General features: G+C 36.3%; 1 protein-coding gene across 5 annotated transcripts in view; it reads right to left on the reverse strand.

The window, feature by feature from the left end:
• DMXL2 (Dmx like 2) overlaps positions 1-26002 on the reverse strand; it is a 54138-nt gene that overhangs the window by 2192 nt on the left and 25944 nt on the right. The window contains exons 18-43 of one of the 5 annotated variants that reach the window (XM_034066001.1): positions 23995-25674; positions 23601-23711; positions 22676-22845; positions 21498-21595; positions 21169-21334; positions 18839-19103; positions 17109-18205; positions 15927-16118; positions 14490-14566; positions 13693-13823; positions 12747-12995; positions 10975-11156; positions 10510-10643; positions 9574-9659; positions 9151-9352; positions 8001-8118; positions 7105-7167; positions 6637-6723; positions 6435-6556; positions 5549-5687; positions 4884-4944; positions 4668-4795; positions 3017-3094; positions 2324-2415; positions 1693-1745; positions 432-649 (exon numbers count right to left, since the gene is read on the reverse strand). In XM_034066001.1, the coding sequence (XP_033921892.1) occupies positions 432-649; positions 1693-1745; positions 2324-2415; positions 3017-3094; positions 4668-4795; positions 4884-4944; positions 5549-5687; positions 6435-6556; positions 6637-6723; positions 7105-7167; positions 8001-8118; positions 9151-9352; positions 9574-9659; positions 10510-10643; positions 10975-11156; positions 12747-12995; positions 13693-13823; positions 14490-14566; positions 15927-16118; positions 17109-18205; positions 18839-19103; positions 21169-21334; positions 21498-21595; positions 22676-22845; positions 23601-23711; positions 23995-25674 (5999 nt within the window). The remainder of the gene's footprint in view (positions 1-431; positions 650-1692; positions 1746-2323; positions 2416-3016; positions 3095-4667; positions 4796-4883; positions 4945-5548; positions 5688-6434; positions 6557-6636; positions 6724-7104; positions 7168-8000; positions 8119-9150; positions 9353-9573; positions 9660-10509; positions 10644-10974; positions 11157-12746; positions 12996-13692; positions 13824-14489; positions 14567-15926; positions 16119-17108; positions 18206-18838; positions 19104-21168; positions 21335-21497; positions 21596-22675; positions 22846-23600; positions 23712-23994; positions 25675-26002) is intronic. The other 4 variants (XM_005145885.4, XM_005145886.4, XM_034066002.1 and 1 more) reach the window with 4 other exon arrangements.

The following is a 26002-nucleotide window of genomic DNA, read 5'->3' on the forward strand; positions in this document are numbered from 1 at the left end:
GGCTGCGTTGGGCTCCAGCACCAAGATTGAACAGAACCTGGTGTTACAGAAACTTCACACACTGTTGAGTAACTGAACACCCCCTGTACTGCAGGGAGAAGTAGCCGAAGGCAAAACCAGACAATTTTTAACTGAGAAAAATAAAGGTAAGGTTTCAGAGTCATGCACTTTGATTTATCCACTTAAGTATCAGTCACACAACTTAAAAAAGACTGTTTAAGTGGAGAGCAAAACCTACTTGCTTTAGAAAGATATGAGTACATTTAAATTTATGTTATAAATTAAAGCAAGCATCCTGTGTGTCAAATGTGGGTTTGGGGGTTTGTTTTGTTACTGCATTCATCTGGCTATTTGCAGCATGCCCATCAATGTGTGTCAGTGTACTACTTCAGCTAACTACTATATACAACTCGGCTCATCCAATACCTTACCTTCATGTTGCCTTCTGCTGAGCCTGTGACAAAATAGTCTTCAGAAGGGTCCAGGGCAAGGGCCTTCACAGCTGACTCGTGTGCATGGAAGGTGTAAAGCATTTGCCTCTGTCTGATGTCAAAGATGCAGATGTATCCCTTCCTACCTCCAGAAATTAGCAGTTGATGTTTAGGTGCATACTGAAGTACTGTGGCACCATGATCATGACAAGTGAAGGCTGAAGAAGGAGGATGTCAGAAATTAATAGATTTGAAATTGTGAGTAGTTTTCGATCTTAAAATGCATTTCTTCTATAAAGTGTTATCTGAGTATTTTCTAACTTGACAGGTACATTGCTTCACGCAGGTAATGTCGTATCAGCTGACAGCTTGTTGCTCTCCTAAGAGCTATGCAGATCTAATACACAAGAAAATACAGTATGAAGTCTAATTCATTTTATAATATAGGCACATATCTGGATTTAGAACAAATGAGAAAATAAAAATTTCACAGATTAAGTTAAATTCCCAAGTTGAAAAAAGAAAAAAAAATATATATATATAGCTGAACTAAGACATCTCTTTAAAGTGAGGCTGAACTGTGCAATCTCCTGGTTTTACAAGATGAATCTCAGAATGCACCTATTGCTTATTCAGGTAATGAAGTTATTTGCAGATGTTGATGGTCAAACTTGCTCTTTTAAAAGCACAGGATATTGGATTTGGATGTATTTTTCTTTCATAGCGCAACAGGATAGGATTTTGCTTTGGTTCATTACATAAAAATGAAATTACTGAACTTGGTCAAATAGGCACAAAAGTTTTTTAAGACTCCCATCCAAGTGCTGAAAGACAAAGACAGTAGACAGAAGGATTTGCTTCTACTGTTAGCTACAGTTGTCTTTTCCTTTGTGCTACAACAGAGTACTGAATATAGGAAATGCCACTTTTAAGTGGCAGCCTGCATATACGAAAGTGTTCAATAAAGCAGCCTTATTAGTTGGTTTTTTTTTAGGACTGTATTCAGATATTTCAGCCTTTATTAATATTGGCACAAAACCAGCTTTGTGGATAACCTTCTTTCTTCATACTTTCTTATATAGAACTGATGGACATCATGCTGGAGACTAAGCAGTACCAGTTCTGGTGCATGCATTAGTGTACAATACACGTTTAGACCAGTTCCCCTGTGCACATTTTCCTCCTTAGCCCAAATGCATATGCATACTTTATTTCTTTAGACAGTAAATAGTAGAGGTTTAATTTTCACTGCATTACTTACCATGTATAAGATTGTTACCAGATGAAGCCAAACTGTCCCAGAAGCACACATTTCTGAGGGAGGGGGAAAAAGTCATTATGGCTTGTTGCTAAGTGATTCATAGGGTGACATGACTCAGAAAGCATTTACATTTTATGTCAAAGCCTAGAAGGCAGAACTGAATAAGGAGTCCTTGACTCTGCAGTCATCAGAGAGCACAAACAGTTAAGAGCTTTAATTCTTTCTATGCTCTTTCATGCTTCTTAGTGGACCTATATTTTCTGTCTTTAAAATGTGTAATCCTAAATTGTACCAAGAAATTATAGAAGTTGTTCTTTTCAGAGAAAAAGAATTATCTTATCTTTGCTGAACATTTTTTCCCCCCAGCAACAGTATCATGTCAGACTAGCTGCATTTGGAATACACCTTGAAAAAACTGGCTGTTGACCCCTCCTCACAAAAATTGAATTTGGGAAACCAGCAACTGAAGGAGTATGTTCAAAGAAGTGATCTGTAAGTTCAAATATAACAAAGCTTAGAACACTGAGCCTTAAGAGAAGATGTCAGCCACACATTAATGCACAAGAGCTAGCAAGTTAATGAGATAAGTAGGTAAATTTGGTGAAATTCTTCAATGTTTCTTTAAACACACCTGTTATCACTGGACTGTCCCGATGTAGCAACTAGACTTGAGGAGGTTATAAAGGCAAAGTCACTTGTGGTTTTACTGTGGCACTGCCAACTCTATAAAAACAAAACAAACGAACAAAAAAATGCAATCTTACCAGTTCAGTTCTACATCAAAAGTTACTATCAGGCTGATGTCACTGACAGCATAACACAAGCAGTCTTTTAGACAAAGTTTAAAAATTGATGGGCAACAGAGTTTGAAGCCTTAGAGAACAGACTGATGGCTTAAAAATCCAGTATAAAATCAAAGATACTAAATAAGTAAACTGTAACAAATCCAGAATATAGTGTATCACCATAACCATAGGTAAGCATGGTCTGGTCTTCGTGTTAAGCATCAGAGAAAAGCATCGAAGGGTGTATTTTTACTAAGGCTTGGGTTGTTACTGTCGGCTCTAATTTTTAATTTAATCAAGAATATTGCTGAAGTAGTATTTGTAATTACATTGCCATTTATGGTTATTGTAGAATTAATTTTCCGAAGACTTATCATTGAAATGCTACAGTTGTTTTGTTAAAATATGCTAATTAAAAAGCAGCAAAATCAAAACACCTCAGTGAAACCTTACACTCAGGGCCCATCTGAAGTCTTAAAGATGTAACTTTCCTCTATAAAAAGAAAAAATAAAAAAATTAAAGAATTTTGTGTACTTACCAGATAGGGTTTAGGATTTGAGGTGGTTTGGTTTACTTGCCAAATACTTAGAAATCCTTCACCATCAGCAACACCACACTGAAAGGAATAAACTGGATTTATTAGCACAATGTAGTGGTTACTGGGCTTTTACTTCCTGACAGTAAACAGCTGACCAGGAAAAAAAACACCTAAGCCACCAAATCATATTAAATAATGATTGTTAGGTACAAAAATGTAGTTTAGAAACCAAGTGAGTTCAAGTGTGAATTGTTTAATGATTATTTAATGATTGATGCTCTCCTACATACCTAAATCTTTTCTGGAAATAGAGGCTTTTTAAGTGTGGAAGCTTATCTTTCAAATCCCAATGTTAAATGCTAAGGTTTACACAGGCATGATTCCTCCATATCTCTACTTGAAAATGCTTAGTGAAGTAAGATGCATGACAGCGAGCCATTAAACCATGATAACAGTTATGGAAGGACTCTACCATATCATGAATGGTAAAATGACTGAGTTATATTTATTAAGCAAAATGCATAGCAAATAATAGTGTATATGCTATACAGTATATTCTATATCTGCAAGTATTCTTAAAGTTTTTTTAGAAATATTTAGAAGTATTTTTTATATTCTCTTTTTAGTTAGGTTTCATGAGTCCTCCCTGAGTAACCTCAAAGTGAAACACCGGGAACAAGTACATCTCAGTTTCTTGCTTAAAATTGATTGCTGTTAAGATTGCAATGACTCAAAATATAATCAAACCACTAATCTTTTTAAAAAAAGTTTAAATGAGATTTTATGCTACCTGGAAATAAATATGCTGGGAGATACATTATGTTTCCAGCTATTTCTAAATGTTGACCTTCACTGCCTTATAGCTATCTTGCAATCATGCCCAAAGTTCTTTAATACACTTTTTATGGCTTTTAACTATAACAAGGTTAAATAGTTAGACAGTAAAAATGCAGACAAGACCTACTAAAATAACCGAATAGGCAACATGAAAAACTGAAGATGTGGATATTCCTCCCAGTTTCTTTCTTTGGCCACTCTGCTTTCTGCATCTCATATACCTTGGAGTCATTTCTGGCCAAAGCATATGGTGTGCTCTCCTTCTGCTCTCCCCTGTACTGGAATATATTTATATTCTTCAAACTAACACACTGTATTATGTGTATCTCCTAGGTAATGCATTGTCAAAACTTGGTCTTGGCCAGAATGCAAAATGTGAAGCACTCTTGAAGACCCATGCCTAGACTGATACAAGTTTGCTTCTATAAAATATGTAAGCTCAGTATTATACTTTTTTAATGTTTAATTCAAAAAGGTCACCACATAGGAATACAGATCTCAGAACAGGTAGAACAGAAAGTCTGAAAATGCAGCAAATGGGATATAGGGTAGCAGTGTAAAGCTGGCAGAAAAGAAAGGAGAATAAAGGTCAGCATTTATTACAAAGCTTCCATATGCAGACAAAATTACACTATTTGTGGTATCATTTTAGGACATCTTAACAGTTTGGTGCATCACCAGTTAAAACTGCTTTTGAGGCTACAGCACAATCAAATGTTTCTTAAGAATAAAAACAAACAATCCCCCCCCCAAAAAAAAAAAGAAAAAAAAGGGGGGGGGGGGAAAAGAGAAAAATTCTAAATATTGTACTTACTTTATTGCCCTGGGAATTGAAATACATTCTTGTAACCCTGGCATTCCCAGCCTGCTGGAAGCATACCAGTTGCTGTGGCCTTGTCCACTCAAACATTCTAACACTACCATCTTGTGCTCCTGTAAGATCTAAGATTAAGGTAGATGTTCATTCATTAATACCACAGTATTTTACACAAAATTATCTAATCTTTACTAGTAAATATGATTCACTTACAATACTGATGGACTGGATGTGAAGCCATTCTCTTGACGTTATTCAGATTTCTTTTAATAAGCTTCATATAAGACAAATAAAAATTAACATTATTTTGAGAAAAAGACACAAACACACTCTTCAATTTTGTTTATACGCCTACATGGTGAGTCTCCTCCAGTTAAAAAAGCCTGTTAAGCTAAATTTATTTGCATCTAATTATGTTTAGTGGCGGTATAGTAATTAAAGCCTGTTCATGACATAACATTTTTAGACATGAGAGCTCAAATAGTATTAATGTTATCTTCTATTATACAAAGAACTTTAGCACATGCTGATGTGTATGCTTTTGATATTAGTCCCAGTGCAAGAATTTAAAGTCTGGGCTTGTTCTGGTTTCAGTTGGCCCTTGTTGTTTGTTTGTCTCCAGAAACTAAAGGTCTTACCTCCAAGTTCCCGTAAGAAAAACCTGACTGTCCCATCATTTTCTATGTCACAATAATTCTATGCCACAATAAACAAGAAAATGTTTAGTTTGGCCTTCTTTTGGGGCAGGTCTTAATCATTGTGAGCCCTTTATGTCAACACTGAATTAACAGTATGATGACTTCTGCACACTAGGGGTCTCTACTAAATAATACACTAAAAAAAGTAAGTCGTGAGCTGCATGCAACAGAAGTACTTACCACACCAGCTCCAGTGCTTGTTTGACCACTGCCTAACCAGGGCATAGATGAAGAAGGCTGTATCTGAGTTGCTCCAAAAGATGATGCAGAAGACTGAGCTAGTGTTGTGGTAGAACCACGGAAGTCAATATCATCAGAACTGTAAAACAAAAGCAGTGCTACACTTTAAACAAGTGTTTCTTTTCTACCAATACTGTTTGGTTATCTCATTGTCAAGTGCTTAATGGAAGTGGGTAGACAAGTGATTATAATGGAACTATAAACTGATTAATTACTGCACTTACATTGTACAAATGCTTTCCACATGTTCCAAAACTATACGTGTTTTAACTTCAATAGATGGTCCTAACTGTGGTAGACAGATGTTACAAATGTAAGATCTTTTGAGAACAATATTGTTGGAATATTCCTGACCTGTATGTCTTTATTAGACCTATTCTGTTAAATGGAGCATGGTAAGGATGAGTGCTTGGTGCAGCTGATATTTGTATACTTCTCAGCATGGCAATGGAGGAGACAGTAATTCAGGCCATTGCATTATACAACTAGAATTAGCCACTACAACTAGCCTCAACACTGCAAGGATGCAACTGCAGTGTTTATAAGGTAGCACTTCCTTTATTAGCCCGTGCACCATAGGACTTTACTGTGCAGACATGCCAAAAAATACTCAAAACCCTCAATACCTTAGTTTTTCCATTTGTAAAACAAAGACAGTAATTAATTATTCTTTTGCCTTTCTTCACTCCTTTATAAAGCAATCTGAAACCTAGTGAAGAAGAATAATCTGCTTTTTTTATGACTCAGTTGTGCTTACACGGGTATTATATATGCATCCTTGCAGTAAACCAGTACTCTTAATATAAGCACAAAGAAGCAATCCTACCTTTTAGACTCTCTGTCATATTCTTCCCCAATCCATATAAATGACTGAGCAGCCAGTAGAGCTGAAATATCAAGTTCTTGAACATCATGTGTAGATGCCAAAACAATTTCACTGCTGTTTGCCTATGCAGCACAAAGAGAAAGTTTATACTAACTACAATTAAGATATTTTTTTACACTTATTGTAGTATTTGAGGGCTTACCTTATTAACTGCAAATGCCATTATCATATCTGACTCTTTGTGAATGATTTTTGCTTTTCCACCAGGGTAGCCAAGATCTGCTTCAACCTACAAAACATGTGTAAGACATTGCAATTAGCATGAAAATCCATTCTGTAGTGGTACACTCAGACTGCAAAAATCTAAACAAAATTCATGCAAGAAAAGTTCAGTGGCCTCAGCATTGTTTAGGAAGCTAGACTTCAGACTTCTCATACTCTTTAGTGTTCTAGAAGCTGAAAGTTTTATTTGAGTGTAAGAAACACAAAGCTATTTACAGGGTGTTCACTCATCCCAATTATCAGGACATCCGAAGTTAATTCGCGGATTAAAAGCCTGTCACACAGACTACAAAGAACATAGAGCTTCTGTTAGTCACATTAGAGAAAGACAAGCCAGTTCCACAGAACTTTTAAGAATGTGCTAGAGGTTTGGGAGAAGGGATACTACCTTGTTTTTGTGATCTTCTGCTACGCAGTTTTGTTTGACCTGCTCCACACGATCTTCTACAGACTACATAACATCACACAGTCACAAACACAAAACACATGCACAAACAAATATAAAAAAAGAATGAAACATTCCAAACTAGATTTTAAAGGCCACTCTGTCAGTAAATGATGACAAATGTATTTTTAACTTTTTATAAAAGGCACAGAAACTAAGACAGGAATCTAAACAAGCTCAGTTAAAAGGTAATGCCTCCTAGATGAACATAAAATGTATGATGTAGTAAATAAATGGAGGAGTAATACACACACAAACTCCATACTTACAGGAATTCTTAAAGATAATAAGTAGTATACTTAATCCCATGGTAGTTATGTGTTGGTTTAAATTTTCAGTTAGAACTCATTACAGTTGTAACTGGTACAATTTGTAAAGACCTGTATTATATATTACTATATAATATTATTTTTATATGTATATATTACTCATTCATATATACATATACACAAAGCAATAGCTCATTTAGATCTCTTTTTCAATATGACACACAAAAAAATATATGAATACTCAAATTTATTTGCTTATTACTTATTGATAATGTTCTGTTTCTTTACGAGGACAGTATTCAAAAAACATGTAAGGTGAGATATGTCTTGTCTAAATTATCTGGTTTAGTTGATATTTCAATAAGCAACATGACAGTCATGTTGATTAAAAAAAATAAATCCATAGACTACTAAATGAAAGGAAATTGAAATACCAACAAAAATGGAAAATAAAAAGAAATACTGAGGAGACTGAGGAACAGTTATAATTGAAGGGTTTTTTGTCTGGCTGGTTTTGGGGGTTTTGTTTTTCTTTTTTCTCCTAAGAAAAAAGTTAAATCCTTTGTTTACCTCACTTTGTTTTCTTTTCTTTGTGAATATGTATCTTATGAAAGTCTCCTGAAGAATTTCTTGCTTCACAAGAAAATGCCAGAGTCTTTTTGCTGGAAGTGCTGAATAATCCTTTGATCTGGATAGAACAAAAGAAAGGGGGGAAAAAAGGAGGGCAGTGGGAAGATAAAGCTTCAGTGTAACTACAGGTGGACAGAAAAAAAATCTAAAAAAAGACTCAATGCCTTTAGATGAAATTCTGAAGAAAAAAAAAATCAACCAAAGTTTAAGATCTAATTTGCTTTAATCAAATATTGAGATCCTTTTTTTCTTACATTTTTTTTTAAATACATACTATGTTATGAACTTCCAAGTACTACACTTTAATCGGCTGACTTGCATTTATTCTGTGTTTGCACTCTACTAAAACTGCTTTTATGCTGGAATTATGCTGGCCCTATAGAATTTCCTTATGTATTTCTTTCAGTATTCAAAAGAATTCACAAATATTTAGCTCATGAACCAATAAAATTCATTGCCTCATGTTTGATGACGAATGCTTCTAAAGAAGCTGTGTATGTTTGTAAGATTTCTAAAATAAAATCCTATAGCAGTATTAACCATAAGAATCCAAAGTCATTTATAGTGAACAAACTTAAAACTGCGTTTTAGTATACTGATAAAAGCAAGCTATGTTTGAGTTGAAAACACAGCTCACTATCTACCTTTACTGATACCTTCAAGCATGACATTTACCTAAACACAGGAGGACTGGCATTACAAGCTCTATACTGTAACTTGCTTTCTGTCTTCCTCCTGACATCTCGCATGTACTATATAACTATCTTCTTCTGCTGCTAAGGTAAGGTGGGAAACAGCTGCTACTGGAGGAATAGCAAAAGAGGCTGAACAGGGTCCTCCCATTGCAGCCATTGCTCTTGTCCTTCAAGTTCTGCTCTTCCTATTTTCTTTTCTTGCTGCAGTTGTGAAAGGTGCAGTAGAATAAATATAGGCTGCTGCAGGAGACAGCTCTATAAGAAGGGTCAAGGAAACATGGGAAAGTGGTTTCTGTAAAGCATTATCTAGAACCTTTATTTGGCTGTTTAGATGGAAATACTTGTTAATATTCGTATGATCAAAGAATGTGGTTTTGCTTGAAAATAATGCTTACTTGAATGGTGTGTTTTCTGGTTCAATCATTGCTTTATTGCGGAGAATGGCTGGTCCTGCACCTACGACAATGTCACTAGGATAAGTATTGATGTAGTTTGGTGGTGGGCCTTCAAACTGGTCCATTCTCTCTTGAAGAACCTGTTCCCAGTGTTCCAAATTTTTTATTACAGCAATGCCCAATGGTGATGTTACAGGCAGATCTAAACAGAAATATTAATAAAGTAAGGCTTAGAGGAAAAAAAAAAATCAATGAAGTTACAGTATGTATAAAAGTCCCCAGAATAATACAACCATTAAAAAAATGAAAGAAAATGTATTTGCAGTTGTAAAAATAATGTATTTAAAAATGAAAATAAAAAGCAAAGTCTGACAGAAAGCCACTTATACAGAAAACTAAGATGTAAAGCAGAATTTAGCGTACCAGCGATTTCCAGACCAGCAATGGGAAAGAAGTTCTTAATATTGTGCAGAACTAATTTTACCATTGTCAGATGCAGAAGAGCCCAGCTGTATAAAAAGAATAGATTTGGTTGTATTAAACATTAACACTGTTACCTCCAGAACATTTTTCTCCTTCTACAAAATATCCAGATTAGAAGAATAATATAGCTGTTCACTGAGGTTTACCAGACACAGAGAAATATAACTATGCAATTCTTCGAGGTGCCTGTGAGGGCACCTCACTGTAACAAGCAGTGTCCCCTTCTCTCTTTTACAAATCCCAGATTATTGTACTCTTCCCCCAGATAAAAGAGTGTGCACGTGCAATCCTCTGTATGACTGAGAATAAGTACAAGCTTCCTGAAATGCCTCCTGTAATTCTCCATGAAATCATGATGAATACAAGACATTATCTGAGTTTGGTACTCATGGTAGAAGCTTTCACACAGAAAGATTATCACACATATGAAAGACGCAAATCCTATACATTATAGCTGTAATGACTAATAAGATACTTGAAGAGCACATAAAGGAAGTATAATTTTTCTCCATTTTTATAATGATGAAGTGATACATTTTATTTCATTTTATCTTGCAATATTTAATCTTTTTAAGTGTCTGCTCCTCATTCAAAAGCTAAAATGCATGTTTGAATTGGATCATTGTGCCTTAAAAATGAAGATTTTTTTGACTTTTGACTTCCTAATCCTGTTTTTTTAGGCAAATAAATTCAGAACTGTTACTGTGATGAGAAATTGTCACTTGTGTAATCCCACTGCCACAGAGAGGTCTACCCACAGTACTAGAATTATTTGACTTAAACTGAGTGGTGCAGAGGACCTGTATTTTCTTTAATTTGGAAGCAAAGGTAAGGACCTGATGTAACTATTCTGAAATAGTGGTAATTTCTGCTAACCTGTAGGAATTGGCATCTTTGTGTTCCTGGATCTGTGTATCAGAGAGGAAAGCATCCTCCTCTTCCTCCTCATCACTGTGAAAGCTTTCATCGGAGTCATATATAACACCACTGTCTGACAGAGGAAGAAATGGCTGCAATACAGAACAAAAGTCTGCTATAACAGCTATTTTCTGATCTCTCAATATTCAATTCTTACTTCAGTTATCACTGTCATAGATACTACTAAACTGATAAATAAGTTCCCCTAAAACACAAGTGGCAAGGGGAAAAGTGTTAGTATCTCTTAACGGCCAGAGATACATTTTGAAAGTTGAGTAATAGACTCGCAGGCTCTTTTATTACAAGGATAATACTCTGTGCAGACTCTGAAAAGCACTCAAAATTTTCATGTTAGTTTTATAATTTAAAATTTAGTAAGAAGAAATAAGCTTTTATAAACCTATTTTTTCCATTTTTAATTACCTTTGCCATAAAGTAGTCCCACATGCTGAGTTCTGGAGGAATAAACTTTTCTTTGTAAAAGGGTCTTTCTGCAGGTACAGGTGGTGGTACAGTGCTATCTTTTACTGGTCTTCCAGGCACCAGCATTCTCATATTAAACCGACGGCGATGTTTATCCATTTCTTCTGATGGAAGAGGTGGTGCTAAATTCAGGTATTTGAAAAGCTGATGTTAATACTGCATCTCTAGAAATGGCTGTATTTTCTAATCGAAGCAACTAAAACCACTGTTATAGGTACTGATTTCTACCATTTCAGAAGTCAAAGCCAGACTGAATAAAGTAAGTGTAATTATAGAAAAAGTCTGTTTATGATGAATTCAATAACTGTGGCATTTATACCTTACATATATGATGAGAAATAAATTTTATTATCTGAATCGAGTTCTCAGGAGATGCAGCTTCTAAATAAATTTCTAGCTGAAAAAGTTTTAATTAAAAAATTAACGAATTTAAGAAATTTTGTTGAAAAATATATGTAATGTATAAATTGTCACTAAACTGTAAACTGCACAAGTAGCAGTAGTTATTCAGAAGATATGCCAAGGAATTCATGGCAAAGAAAATTTGAATAGAGAGACAGGCTTTTTGATAACTGAAGTCTATTTAAAGTGATACAAAACTTCTGAAGAGTTATCAAAATATTAATGCGGAATTTGGTTTTCAAAGTGTTATTGACCAGGCAACACTGAAAATCACACTTACTTTATTAAAAAGGAGCTAAATATTTAAAAATTATTTTTCTTTTTAAAAAGCCACTACTAACATTCATCTACACTGCAAGTTATTACAAACCTTCATTACTGTCCTCTGAAACATCAGAAGCTGTAGCAGCTTGTAGGTTAAAGGAAAACAGAATACATCTCACATGAACACATGGCTTTATACAAGTTATTCATATTAACATCTTTTGAGAATAACTACTCTAAATAAGTTTAAATTACTGCATGGATGCCAAATATCTATTGTGCATATTTATAATGGTGCATTGCCTTATTATTGTTTGGTATTATATTTCAGATACGAAATGTTCTTTTTTGCCTAAGTTTCAAGCCTATCACTATTTTGAAAGTCTGTGTGACATGGTTTTCCGTATTGCTGCAGTGTGAACTCTCTGACAAATAGTTGCATTTGCTTTTGTCTCCATAGCCTGAATTCAATCTTCATTATTGTTTTTGTTGTGCAGTATAGTAAGACATGCTCATCCATCTTTGCAAGATTTCCTGGGTTTGGTGGAGCTTACATATGCATGAACTGTTTTCCAGCAGATGAAGTTGATATTTCTTCTCTGTGGTCTTGTGCAAGGTGAAACCGTATCTTGCAATGGAAACTGGTATCAGAAATATTGCTTCCAAGTTACTGCAGCTGTTAAACAGTAATACTCATCTCTCACATACAGAAAACCATAGATATTAACACTGATTCATACTGTTTGTTCACTAAAAAAATGGTGACTGAAAGCCCTGAAAAGTGTTATAAGTAAGCATCTCATAGTAATATTAGCAATATAATAACTGTGCAGTTTTTATGGCAAATTCAAAATGTGCTGGGTGCCATTACAAAGGACAACTGCAAGACTAATTTTTTTCTTTTTAATTTATGTATCAGTTTTCTTGCCAGTAAATATTTAAATTCTGCTTGCTTTTTGTCTTTAAAAGGAGAGAAATCTCTCCTACTAGGTTACTAAAAGGAATAAAATGCAAATCATTAGTGTGACATTCAGAGATCAAGGTACCTGGAATATTTTCTGACTGCCTTCGAGGTTTTACAAGAAGCTTCACTCCGCCTCCAAAAACAGCAGCCCACATTCGATTGTTCAAAGGATGAGCTGCTAGTCGAAATAATTCGTTACATGAATTCGTTGCAAGGGCATGTATAAGGAGACTCAGGTAGACAGCTACAACAGCTTCACAAAGTAGGACATTTAACTTTGGTTGATCTTCATCCTGAGCTGAATTTAACAGATTTATAAGTGAACTCACACCTGGAAAGAGAAAAGAAGAAAAGTTCTCTGTTAATTGAGTAAAAGTACAAATATAAAAAAATGTTTTACCTCTGCATTTTATGATGAACATATGTTAAAAGCCACAAATATTTTTATTCAGGTGAATTGTACTATCAATATTTTCCTTAAATGTCCTATTGATACTTTTCTTAAAATCATAAAGATCAAAATTAGAAAAAGCCTTCTTTGGTATGGGACTTCTGTGTTGTTGTACTTCTCTGCAAATATGGGCAATCCAGTCTGCCTATGAAATTCCTGCACTGTTTCCACAGCTGACCTCAAAAAAACTAAATTTATGCTCATATATTGGGAGTAGTTGTTTTGATAGCTATACCATAGATGTATAGATGTAAGACAGTACTGTGGAAACAGCTAACAGAATTAGCTTTGTTGGGATGAGGCAGACTGGTAAAAACATTTTAGGATGACAAATTATCAGCTTTCTGAGCTTATCTTAAAGATCGTGGTCTCTCTTTCAAGCAAGATGTTTCCCATGTAGAAAGTTTATTTTTGTTTGGTTTGGTAGGTGAAAAAGTTAAAGGCCATTATTACTTTGAAAACTAAATCAGAAACACTTATACATCACTGACCATCCATCATATTATAGGGGAGTGAAATTATTTTGAAATGTGGAGCTGATCCAGTGGTGCCAAAAGTAACCATATTTTTGTCTCACCAGGCCACTGAGCAGGAGATGAGTTTGGAGTTGCATGCTCTTCAATGCTTTCTGTCCTCAGTCTGCGTCGATCACTCAAAAGCAGTCCTTGATAAACCATCCCTGTAAACTGATTTGTATCTGCTTGAAGGCTAAATACAAATTAATTTTTTTTCTGATGAGAAAGGATTTTAGAATGTTTTTGTAATAAAGTATAGTATATATACATTCTTGTAATTTTAATCAGAAGATGCAACATTTAAAATTCTATGGGATTAAGTCAGCAGTTTTAGAATTTCACAGTATACAAAATACATTGTTTATTAAAACTTGAAATGTTTTCATATGGCATTACCACTTTTAATATGTTTTGTCCATGACTCCAGGTATGAAAAAGGTTTTTTCAAAAACTTTACTAATATGTTTGTTGTGAATATTTATAGCATTCTGTTCAAGTCTGGAATATAAACTGCCTGAAAGCTGACTTCAGTTAGGTTTCAAGTGTTTTCCCTGCACCACTAAACAGCAAAGAATGTGCCATGGAAAGCCAGCTTTCAGTTATTTTTCAGAAGCTTCCCAAGTGAGAGTGACACCATATTTTCCTACTATTTATCGGAAAAAATCCAAATGATTTGCGTTATTTAATCTACATAAAACTGATCTGGCACATCAAAGCTAGCAACGTGTTAACATTGTAAGTATCTATACCCATACACAGATATTTAATCCCTTTTTTCAATGTGTCCATGCAGGATTTCTGTTTTAGATACACAAAGTATACTCCAAATACAGGACTGTAAAAAAACTTCCATTTTTACCTGTAGCTGTGGCTGTCACATAATGCTTGATAAATGGATGCGGAAAGTGAAGCTGCTAAAGAATGAAGCGTGTACACCTAAAATAAAATGAGCCAGCAAGTTATATATCAAAGGTGAGTAAACCTCAATTCTTTCTAAACAGCACTGGAAATGTGCAATACAGGAATATCCTGGTTTAAAACCAAGTGCAGGAAACAGAAGTTGAATGTTCCTTTAAGTTTACTATACAGTACTTTGAAAAATCACAACTGCTTGTTCAAGCTCATCTGACTGCAGTCAAAACCTTCTAATATGGCATGTTAATTAACTTGATTCTAACACAGAACTGCTGCATTGAATGAGTATGTGGAAGGAGTTACTAAGTGTGTCCTAATATGATAATGTATTTGATCGGATGGTTCCTGGAAGCCATATTATGTAACATCACAGTTCAATGTAGTAGTTGCTCAAAATGCGTAAAATACAAAGTTTGTGTAATCATTGTATGATTGTTTTATCTATTATATCTTTTTTTACCTCAGTTCTCTGCTTACAAATTTCCAAAAGTCTCCAGGAATAACAAGAAAAATACTCCATTATTGCCTCACAATGCAACAGAAATACTCCAGTTCTTAAACAGAAGAAATTCAAGGATTTTTTGGAAAGCCCGGTGAAATCCACAGTGTGAAGAAAATGGTACTGTCGAACTGTTAAAAATGTAAACTTTTTTAAACTCACCATGTGTTCATTTCTATCTTTTCCTACCACCTTTCCATTTAATCAAATGTTAAACCTTAGACTAAAGCTATGAATTATTTAAATTGTTGTTTTGCAGTTAGGAGGTGTCAGCTTTTCTGTCTGAATTCTCTATTAAAAGAAAATGTGTGTGAAGTAGGAGTTTCTAGAGTGAGAAAGATGCTTGCTGTAGTATAATGCAGGATAGAAAAAGAGTCAACAAATACAAGAGAAAATGAGATTTAAATGAGCTTGAGTTATAGTTTTAGGAACTTTACTGCCTTGAAGTGGGACAGCTCATTTAGTTTCCTAATTTTTCTCTACTTTCATCTCATCAATAGAAATTCAAATTAATGAATAGGAATACGGATCTAAATGTACAAAATTATGATTCAGCTTCTTACTAATTTACTGTCAGTCTCAGGCTCTTTGACACCCCTAACCCACAAATATACTGACTCTGAACAGAAGTCTGTGTTTTAGTGAACATTCACATTTAGAATAGTTTCCTGAGAATGGCCAGAACCTGGATGAACTAACTGGATTCAAAAAAGGTGTCACAAAGCAAGTGGTTAGCTAGCATTTTCAGTTCACCAGACTTAAGGGAGAAGGTCAGTATTGGTAAATTGAAAATTTAACTCAAACACTGCATTTTCTTTTTCATGTGCTCACTCCCCATTTTATAAAAAAATCATTCAGCATTTCCTGAAAGCTTTTCATTACCTTGACATCTTCAATATGAGGATGTGGTGGTGATTTCATCTGCACAATAGTGTGAAGAATATCATGGATGTGGTTGTTTAAATATAGGACAGGATTAGCTATCACTGTTTTTGTGGATGCTATGCTCGCAGAAAGCAACGGTAGTGTTGTGGGTAGTGGAAGAGGAGACTGAAGCTGTTTTACAGTAGTTTCCTGTTTAAAACAAAAGATTGTAGTTAATAATACTGCTGAGGAAAAAAAAAAACTTTTAAAAAAAAGGAAGATAATTTTACATCTTAAATGTTTTTCTGGTGTTATTTATCCTCTTCCATTGCTGTCTACCCAGTATAGACAAGATTTTACTGTGACTGATGTCAAAAGTATCTTATTTACTATAACGACATGGATCATACCCGATGGCGATATTTGTTGGAACACCTTTTAATTTACTTCAGGAAGAGTATTTTTATGTAGTTCATTAGGAAATATTAGGATTGTCTAATAAGAAACACTAACTAAAAATGCACTTGCGGTAGAATAAGTTGACATAGTACTCACTGGTCTGAGTTTAATAACAAAATCAAATTTGCACTAATCTGAGTTTCTCAAGTGGAAACAATGTTTTTATTTTATCCTTCAATTTACACTCTAAGCTTAGTACCACCAAAATATTCACCTACTGCTCCTATGAAATGTGAGAAACCTAGGACTCAAGCAGATAATCTGATACTGCCTGGTATCACATTATCTACTGTAGCTTAGTTTAGCCATTAGCATTTGCTGGAAAATACCTCTTTTTCTGTGAATGTTGAGAATGCCCCAGTAAAAGGGAGCACTACCCTGTCTTAATACAATCTGTTGAGTCTTGCAGCTATTATCCCTTTCCTTGTAGCTCCCTTGAATGACTTGCAGAGGTGCAGGGAATCAGGTTTTGTCAGATTTCAGTAACTGTGAATTTAATTTAGTGTGATCAAAATTAGAATTTCATTGGAACACCTATATAATGATGCAGTTATCATATAAACAACAGCATTAATATGCCATAATTATAGGTAACCTATTCTTCAGTGTCTCATAATGATCATGAACATTAGACTTGCAGAACGTGAGAAACATCTATCTAGGCACAAACTTCAGCATTTGACAAAACTGACAGTTCAGAACTAATCATACTTCTGAACAGAAATTAGTTGAATGTTTTACCTGCTGTGACTCTTGCAGCAAGAACTTCAGCTCCATTCTTACAGATGCTAAACCACCACCTTGTGCCCCATGAAGACTACAATAACTTAGAAAAACTCTTAGAAGAGCTTGGTTCTTCTGCAGCCACCACTTTCGTCTTTCAGCATGTTCTCGTTTTGCTTGTAACCTGCGTCTTTCTATCTGGTGCCGTTCATATGAACCAATGTCTGGCTTATCCATATCATCGTGATCAAGCAGATCCCCATTTACTTTGGTATATATTTTACAATAGTCTTTGCCCTCTGTATCATGGTTGCATATTTCATGCATAGCAGCAATCTCTTTTTCAAGCCAGTTGTACAGCTGAAATCTGAGCTTTCCTCCATCTACTTCATAACCTGTAGCCAAAGTCCTCAGTTCAGTCATAAGGATCTTCAAACAAGCTCTGAACTTCAGTTGTTCAGCAATAACATCAACCTCAGTATCTCCTGCATCACATATCTTCCCATGTGGTGTTTGTGGGATGTTGGTGTCTGAGGTTCTCTCATCATCTTCTCCACTCTTAAAATCAGATTTTGAGTTTTTCATCATTATACCAACATCCTTCTCCTCTTCATCTGACTCATTTTTGTCTTCACCCCAGTCAAGAGTAAGGGGCTCATCATCAAATTTTACTGCTGGCTGACTCCAGTCAAATTGTACTGAAGATTCAACAGTATTTTCCAATGCAAAGGAAGTTGAAATTGGCTTTGACCAGTCTATACCACCACTTCCAGCACCATCCCTTAGGGCTTTGGAATCTGAAACACCAGCCGCTGTTGGAGTACTAGGTGACTCTTTCTCTGCATCTACAGTAGACTTTTTTCTTACTTTTGGAATTTTGGAAAGGACTTCAAGGGCTAGTACAGGGCAGCCCACTTTAAAATGTGCATTTGCAGTAGTGAAGAATAATTTTCTTTCTATAAGATTAATTTTATCAACAAAGCTTTTCTCAGTTTTTAGACCTAAGGTGGCCAAAGTCCCTTCTGGTGAACTGAAGTATCTTCGGATGAGCAAAGGATGTGTCCGAAGATAATTGTAAAAACTGAACACCACAGGATTGCAAGACTTGACGATAACTAAGAAATTAAACAGATATGACAGCTATTGAAAATGGCTTTAAAATGGTATTATTCTGTTTTGCACTATTTCCTGCATTACAGAGACTTGTAAAAACACAAAAACCAAGACACTTTTTGGTTTAGTTGCCAAAACAAAACGAAGAATTACTTATTCCCCACAAAAAGATTAAAGGTATGAGCTGGATAAGTAGAAAGATACTAAATTCCCTCATTTGCCTCACTGTTATATTTTAGTCAGTTAGGCCTAAAAATAAGCTGGGGTGATCAGTCAGGTAGATTTTTCCCCAAGGGAGGGAATATGCCACACAAACCCATATAGCCAACTGTCCCTTAACATTAATCTTGAAAGAGACAGGATAGGAAATCCTGCTGGAACACTGCAAATTCCTAGAAGGAAGAGTGAGAATTTAAGTCCATTGGACAAGTCTTCGAAAGAAATTCAGAAAAGATGGTTGGTGTGTGTTTGTTTTTCTTTTTATTTTTTTTTTCTCAAGTAAAAATTGAGTGGGCCAGTACGTAAGGCAATTAATGCATAATGGCATCTTAGGAAAGGAACTGCATAGGAAGTATTCCTCCTTCTCTACTCTGTCTTAATAAATTTGTCCCATCAGACTAAGGTTTTTCCCTTACCTGGATTTTCATCATCATCTCTAGGGGTTTGCTCCAATAACGTGTCCAGTGCTCTAGTGTAATCTTTCATTATCCAGTATGCAATGCTTCTCAGAAATGGATCAGAATGCAATTTAGTACAGCTGAACCCAGTTCCATCCTTTTGGCAGCCCAAAATTTTTTCATAAAGAATTGAAGTGTATGTGACGGAGGTTTCAAACTCTGATTCATACAAACGAGCAATAACCATAGCCAACTGGATGTCTTCCATTTTCTCAAGGCAAACCTAGGATGAGAAGTGGGGAAAAGGTTGCTTTATAAGGGAGAGGTAGTTCTTTAAAATCACAGAATCACAGAATCCCAAGGGTTGGAAGGGACCTCAAAAGATCATCTAGTCCAATCCCCCTGCAAGAGCAGGGTAACCTAGAGTACATCACACAGGAACTTGTCCAGGTGGGTCTTGAATATCTCCAAAGTAGGAGACTCCACAACCCCCCTGGGCAACCTGTTCCAGTGCTCTGTCACTCTTACAGTAAAGAAGTTCTTCCTGATGTTAACGTGGAACCTCCTATGCTCCAGTTTACACCCATTGCCCCTTGTCCTACCACTGGATATCACTGAAAAAAGCCTAGCTCCATCATCCTGACACACACCCTTTACATATTTGTAAACACTGATGAGGTCACCCCTCAGTCTCCTCCAAGCTAAAGAGACCCAGCTCCCTCAGTCTCTCTTCATAAGGGAGGTGTTCGACTCCCTTCATCATCTTTGTGGCTCTGCACTGGACTCTTTCAAGCAATTCCCTGTCCTTCTTGAACTGAGGGGCCCAGAACTGGATGCAATATTCCAGATGTGGCCTCACCAAGGCAGAGTAGAGGGGGAGGAGAACCTCTCTTGCCCTACTAACCACACCCTTTCTAATGCACCCTAGGATGCCGTTTGCCTTCTTGGCCACAAGGGCACATGGCTGGCTCATGGTCACCCTCCTATCCACCAGGACCCCCAGGTCCCTTTCCCCTTCACTCCTTTCCAACAGGTCAACCCCCAACCTGTACTGGTACATGGGGTTGTTCTTCCCCAGATGCAAGACTCTACACTTGCCCTTGTTGAATTTCACCAAGTTTCTCCCTGCCCAACTCTCCAGCCTGTCCAGGTCTCGCTGAATGGCAACACAGCCTTCTGGTGTGTCAGCCACTCCTCCCAGTTTAGTGACATCAGCGAACTTGCTGAGGGTATACTCAGTTCCCTCATCCATGTCGTTGATGAAAGTATTAAACAGCAGTGGTCCCAGCACTGACCCCTGAGGGACTCCACTAGTCACAGACCTCCAGCTAGATTCCGTGCCATTGACCACAACTCTCTGCCTTCTTCCTTTCAGCCAGTTCTTGATCCACCTCACTACCTGATCATCAAGCCCACACTTCCTTAGCTTATCTATGAGAATGCTGTGGGAGACAGTTAAGTGGATAGCAATAAATGTTAACAGAATAGACTATTTTTTTTTTAACTTCATCATACCTGTTCTTTCAGTACATATATATTTCTGGGTCAAACCCATGGTGATAAGGTATCTAAGTAATATATTTTCTTCCATGTTTGGAAAAAGGTGTGCTTTCTTCTGTTTCAGGAATTATCATACGAATACCAGTACATCACCATGTCAAAGACTAATATGGCAGAAGATGTTTATTCTACCTAGTAGAACAAAGGTAACTTCCAATTTTAATGTTAATACAACACTGGTAAGATATTCCTCACACTGTCTCATCTGCAGAATCGCATCTCTCAGGAAAATTCTTTACATTCTCAGGTAAAGACAGACATACTGCATATAAGTAGGCAGGAGAACTAAAGATTCTCTAATTCTCATTCTCTTCTGAGGTACTGCTTGGGTTATGATCCTGCTTACAGCTCTCACCTCCCTGGTGGCAGGCAACATCACAGCTCCACTAAAAAGGAATCCTAGGGCTGCTTCAGAAGAGAAGTCAGACTTCTTTTTTTCACTTACTGTTGTAACAATAGGTCATGCAGAATAGCTGGAGGCTGAGCTCCAACTTAACTGTTACCAAATTTTGCCAGCAGGATCATTACTGTTATTCCCAAGAGTGCTTCCACTGAGAAGTGATGTATCTGAAAAATTATTCTGGCCTTCAAATCAGCTTTCAATCTGCTTTTTACAGTACTATGGAGGTAAATGGTATGTCTGCAGAGCAAAAGGAGGTCATGTATGGGCACACCATACCATTTGTGCTGCCACAATTTATGGAAAACATTAGCAGAGAACAGCTTGTAAGGATGCAGTTACATAGGTCAAATCAGAAACTGAAACTTAATTTCTCAAAAATGGATACCTCGATAGCATCTTTCAGTGAACCTGCTAGCAGGAAAAATGCAGCTGATTGTTCAAAGCGCTGTTTTCCCAACAAAGCAAAAGCATTTTTTAAAGCAGCTTTGCGCCATCTATCTTCACTGAAGTTGTGGCTGAAAAAGGCAGTCATCTTCTCATCATTCTGGGACCTGCATAAGTAAATGTGACATATACAACTACTTATTATATCATCTTAGCATACAATCACTTGAATAATTAATCACTTATATTTAAACTCTAATCTGGATGAGTTCTACTTTGCATTCCTGGTTCAATTAAGATTTAATCAAATTTACAGTTAACAGAACTTACCTAAACAGACCCCACACCACTGCCTTTTTCTTCATAGCAAGGTAAAAAAGTGCAGCATCTAAGGCATCATTGTTCCTCTGAAATGAAGCTTTTGCAACCTGCAGTAAGCAAAACCTACTGTTGTTACTGAAAATAAAGAGGCTGCTTTTTGCTAAATAACATAGGCTTTCTGACAGGAAGGATGGTATAGGTGACTGTATTATTTCTACAAAGCAAAAGTAATTTCTCTCAGAATGTTTTATTCGGATGTCACAATTCTCATTTCACTATAAACGTTCTTAAGACTCAAAAAAATGGCACTATTGCAGATACAAGCCCTCTCAACCACAGTGGGACATTGCAGCTATGCAAATAAGTCTTTTCTTAGAAAGTGTTACAGTAACTCATACTATCACATGAAATTCCTCTTGCATTCCATTATTTCCATATATCTAAGTTCAGACAAGTATTCCCTTAATGAACGCTGTTTTTTATATAGGACTCAGAGATGTAATTTGGAATACTAGGATAATTAAGTTTTACTTCTGGATTCCAGTATCCTGTATTTTTTCAAAAATGAATTTTTACAGCATAACTAGTAAGTATTTCTGTTCCACAGACGTTTCAGAGATTGCATTATTTGTTTGCTGTAATTCAAAGCAAAATCTAGTAATTATTCAAATCCCTCAAACTTCAAGTTACAAAAAAGCTGAAATTCTTACTAAAGCAAGGATTTACATCTCATTGGTATCTATAGGAAAATTTAGGTATCTCAAAAATATGTTGCATTTTATCAATTATTACACCTCCCATAAGAAAAATGCATATAAATGAGACTTTGATTTTACATAATATAGGTGACTATTTCTATAAAATAGAAAAAACTCTTCAGCAGAGTAAAAGCTGCCTTTAGTTGCAATTCAGATATTTTATGTTCTACAGTACTTCATTATAAAAAATACAAAATTGGCAAAAAGACCCTTTACATATTTTTATGTATTATTGAAATATATCTTATTATTGAATAATGAAATTTGTAAGCCAAGAGTGACAACATCAGCTGGCATAGAAAAAACTACTTAAGCTATGTCCTGGCTGAGCTGCAGTACAAAGGAATCTGCTATATGCAAATCATGTACATATCTGTTAAGGCATACCTAACAGCATGTTAACTGTAACACGTAAGCAGTGAAAAGTACCTTCTCAATGCACCTTCGGAGTGTGTTGATATTCCTGACCCACCAACCAATACCCATAGCTCTTAATTCAGACCACTGTGGGTCTCCCTTCTGAATAGCGGGAATCATACTGATCAACTCCTCCTCAGCCTCAGAATGAAAAGCCCATGCAAAATGGCAAGTAGAAAGGCCTAAACAATAACATAATAAAATTGAGAAGATTAAGCCCTTGTTAATAAGCAAATGAAGTATGACAGAGATCAAAGTGGGATCTCCAACCCGAGTTAGGTAGATCTGAGTGAGACTGTTTGCCTCAACATGAAGCAGAGCTGCCAAAGGAACAGCTCAAATATCTTTTTCCTTGCTAGGGATGTCCTCTCCTCAGTGCTTCTTATGTCATTTCCCAGTGCACCATTCATATATGTAGAGGTTATATAGTGAAAGATTGAAGAAAAACTATTCTCCTATTGCAGAGGCAGACCTATTCTGTACCAGAAACCTTTCTGTCTTTTGCTTAGGTGGTAACTGCTTTTATTTCCTGTATTTCACAACAGCATGTACTCAGATTGAGCATAGAAAAAACCTGCAGTGATGGAAACAATAGAAGAATTTTAAGGTAAAATAAAGCCATCCTATGTAAAGCAGTATCTTCGTTCTCCAGCATAAACAATATATACAGTTTGTCTGTTATCTGGTTGGAGAACATATTCATGCATGAAACTGAATGGGGCAGAATCTTTATTCTGTTCTACTCTTTTTTTGCTATTCACAGTACATGCAAGGAAGTCTGTACTCAATCTTTGCAAAATAAGGGCCTTAATGAAATAGAGAGCATCTGAAATGAATATGCAGATAATATAAATAATAATAATAGATATAAAAAAAAAAGCAGACCCTATCAGCTCAAGTAGATCAAATGAAATCAAAACTTCACTCTAAGAAATACCTTGGTGAAGCAGCTGAACTCGATACAGAGGTGGGAGTGATGTCAGGAGGCAGGTGTGCAAGCGCATAGCCAACAGGTATCTTAAGCCACATTCATCTAAGGTATCTCTTCCTGTGAAATATAAATGCTAATTTTTGAACATGTGGATGACTACAAGAGCATACATATACAACTTACCATATGCAGTGAGGGATGTATGTTTCAGAACTCGCTGAAAACTGAACTACAAGTTATTATGTATGAATTATAAGTAGAGATGTATACTGAAGTTCTTCTTTCTTGCTGTATCTAATCTGAATAATTGATACTAGCTTTGTTACCCCAAATACGCAAGGATTAAGTCTACCTTTGCTGAGAAGAACAAGAATGTTAATTCCATATGTCAGTTACTAACCTGAGTAATTCTTATCTCTGTTCTCATCTAGTTCAGTGCTTGTTGTGGCCACAGTGTCTGCCAAAGCTACAAGGAACATCTGCTCCAGTCGAGTGAGGCCTGGCAGACTTGAGTGCATCAGGTGGCTTGACAGAACACTAGCATGTTCTCGGCCAAAGTAAGTTGGACCATACTGTGACAGATTAATAACTTTGGATTTACTCTCCCTCTTCTCAGGCTCAAAATCAATAAAGTCTTCAGTTGTAACAGACGGAATTTGGAATAAGTCTGAGTACTGATCTTCTGTTTTTCTCTTATCATGATGTTCAGAGCCCTGAGGTACTTTAGATGTTTCTTCAGAAACAAAAGTGGCATCTTGATCTGCAGCAAGCAATGCATACAGTGGCAACGGGGGAATTGAATCTATTTCTGTGTAGTCTCGAGTACCGTCTTTTCCAGCTGTGATGGTATCCTTTGCAGTACTACCACTTACACTAATGGTGCGAGAAAGATGGCGTTTAGGACCAGTTCCTTCTCCAGCTTCTGTGTCTTTAACAATTGCAACTTCTCCTGCAATACATTTAACTAAATGTGATAGAATGGCTTTGGCTCGGCGAACTTTACCCAGATCCATAAGTTCTAATAACTGAGTTGGATGATACTGCGGTAGAGTAGGTGAAAGAACATGAGCAGCTTCAAAAAGGCCACCATCCTGTATTACAGTTGGAGTGCCAAAAACATCATCCACAATACCAGCCCTATCAATTACACTGGACTTCTTTGCTATCAGGCTTGTTTTGAGTGGATCTTGTGTTGTTGAGTCTTCAGTAGTAAAAACATCACTTTCTCCATCACCAAACCTGATAGTGTGTTTCCACTGGGCATAAACATGCATTTCACAGTCCATTCCCACTACCAGTATACCATCTCTCACCCAGGACAGAGAAACAGGCAGTGAAGGAGTGCCATCTACAGATGATACCAAATCAATTGATCTAAGCAACACCCACTTCGACTTTATACCTTGCTTTATGCTACCACCTAGTGGTAAAGTAATGACAGCTACTCCATCTTTGCTGCTAGTTAGATCTGTTACAATTCCTGAAAGTCTTCCGTACATGTAGATGTTGGCCCCAACTCCAACTGTCAATATATGTGAACCATCTTCTTTTGATACCCAGTCCAAATGCACCAAATGCTTGATACTAGGCACCAGGTATTTGTCTTTATTCAAAAAAGCTTCTGATTTACTGTAAACAAACAAATTACTATCTACACTGACTCTTGAATCAAGTACACTTCCCACCTTAACTAAATCATCCAGATGAATGGTCTGTTCCAAAACCCATTCTGATCCTCCTGTAGACTCACATTCAAGTATACAAACATGCATGGAAAATTCTTTGGAAACAAAACCATTATGCTGTATGGGTTGTTTGTATGCTACTGCAAGACGTCCTGTGTAAGAACAGCTAACAGCAACTGGCCTTCCTACAATGCTCACTGTACTGCTGTTGTCTTCTCCTTCGTCATTCATTAAAGGCCATTTCCTCCAATGATATGTTTCCCTTTCTTCATTTTTGCTGTTTAGGTCTGTCTCTACAGTACATCTCCAGAACCGCACTCTGTTGTCTGAACAGGATGTTACTATCAGATAAGGTGCAAGGCAGACTGGGTATATTGATGAAGAACTCAGGTGACCTGAAGTTAGAACACATTACATATTTACTTTTAGTAATAAGAAGTATAATGCCTCTATGAATAAAATGAAACCTAAGGAGGGGAGGGAGGAGGAAGGACAGGAGGGACATGAAGACAGACATACAGAAGAAGGTGTAAGGACATCAGGTAAAAAAGTAAGGACATCAGGTAAAAAAAGCATATAATATAAATAGTAATATAAATACCCAACATGCTAATATTGGCAGATGATATAAAGCAGGTATATGCTGTTCATTAAAAAATTAAGACTAGAAGTTAAGTTTCCAACCATTAGAGCAGCAAGTTTCAGGAACAGCTTTCCTGTGGG

Source organism: Melopsittacus undulatus, chromosome 9 (assembly GCF_012275295.1).
Source record: "Melopsittacus undulatus isolate bMelUnd1 chromosome 9, bMelUnd1.mat.Z, whole genome shotgun sequence".
Lineage (NCBI taxonomy): Eukaryota > Metazoa > Chordata > Aves > Psittaciformes > Psittaculidae > Melopsittacus > Melopsittacus undulatus.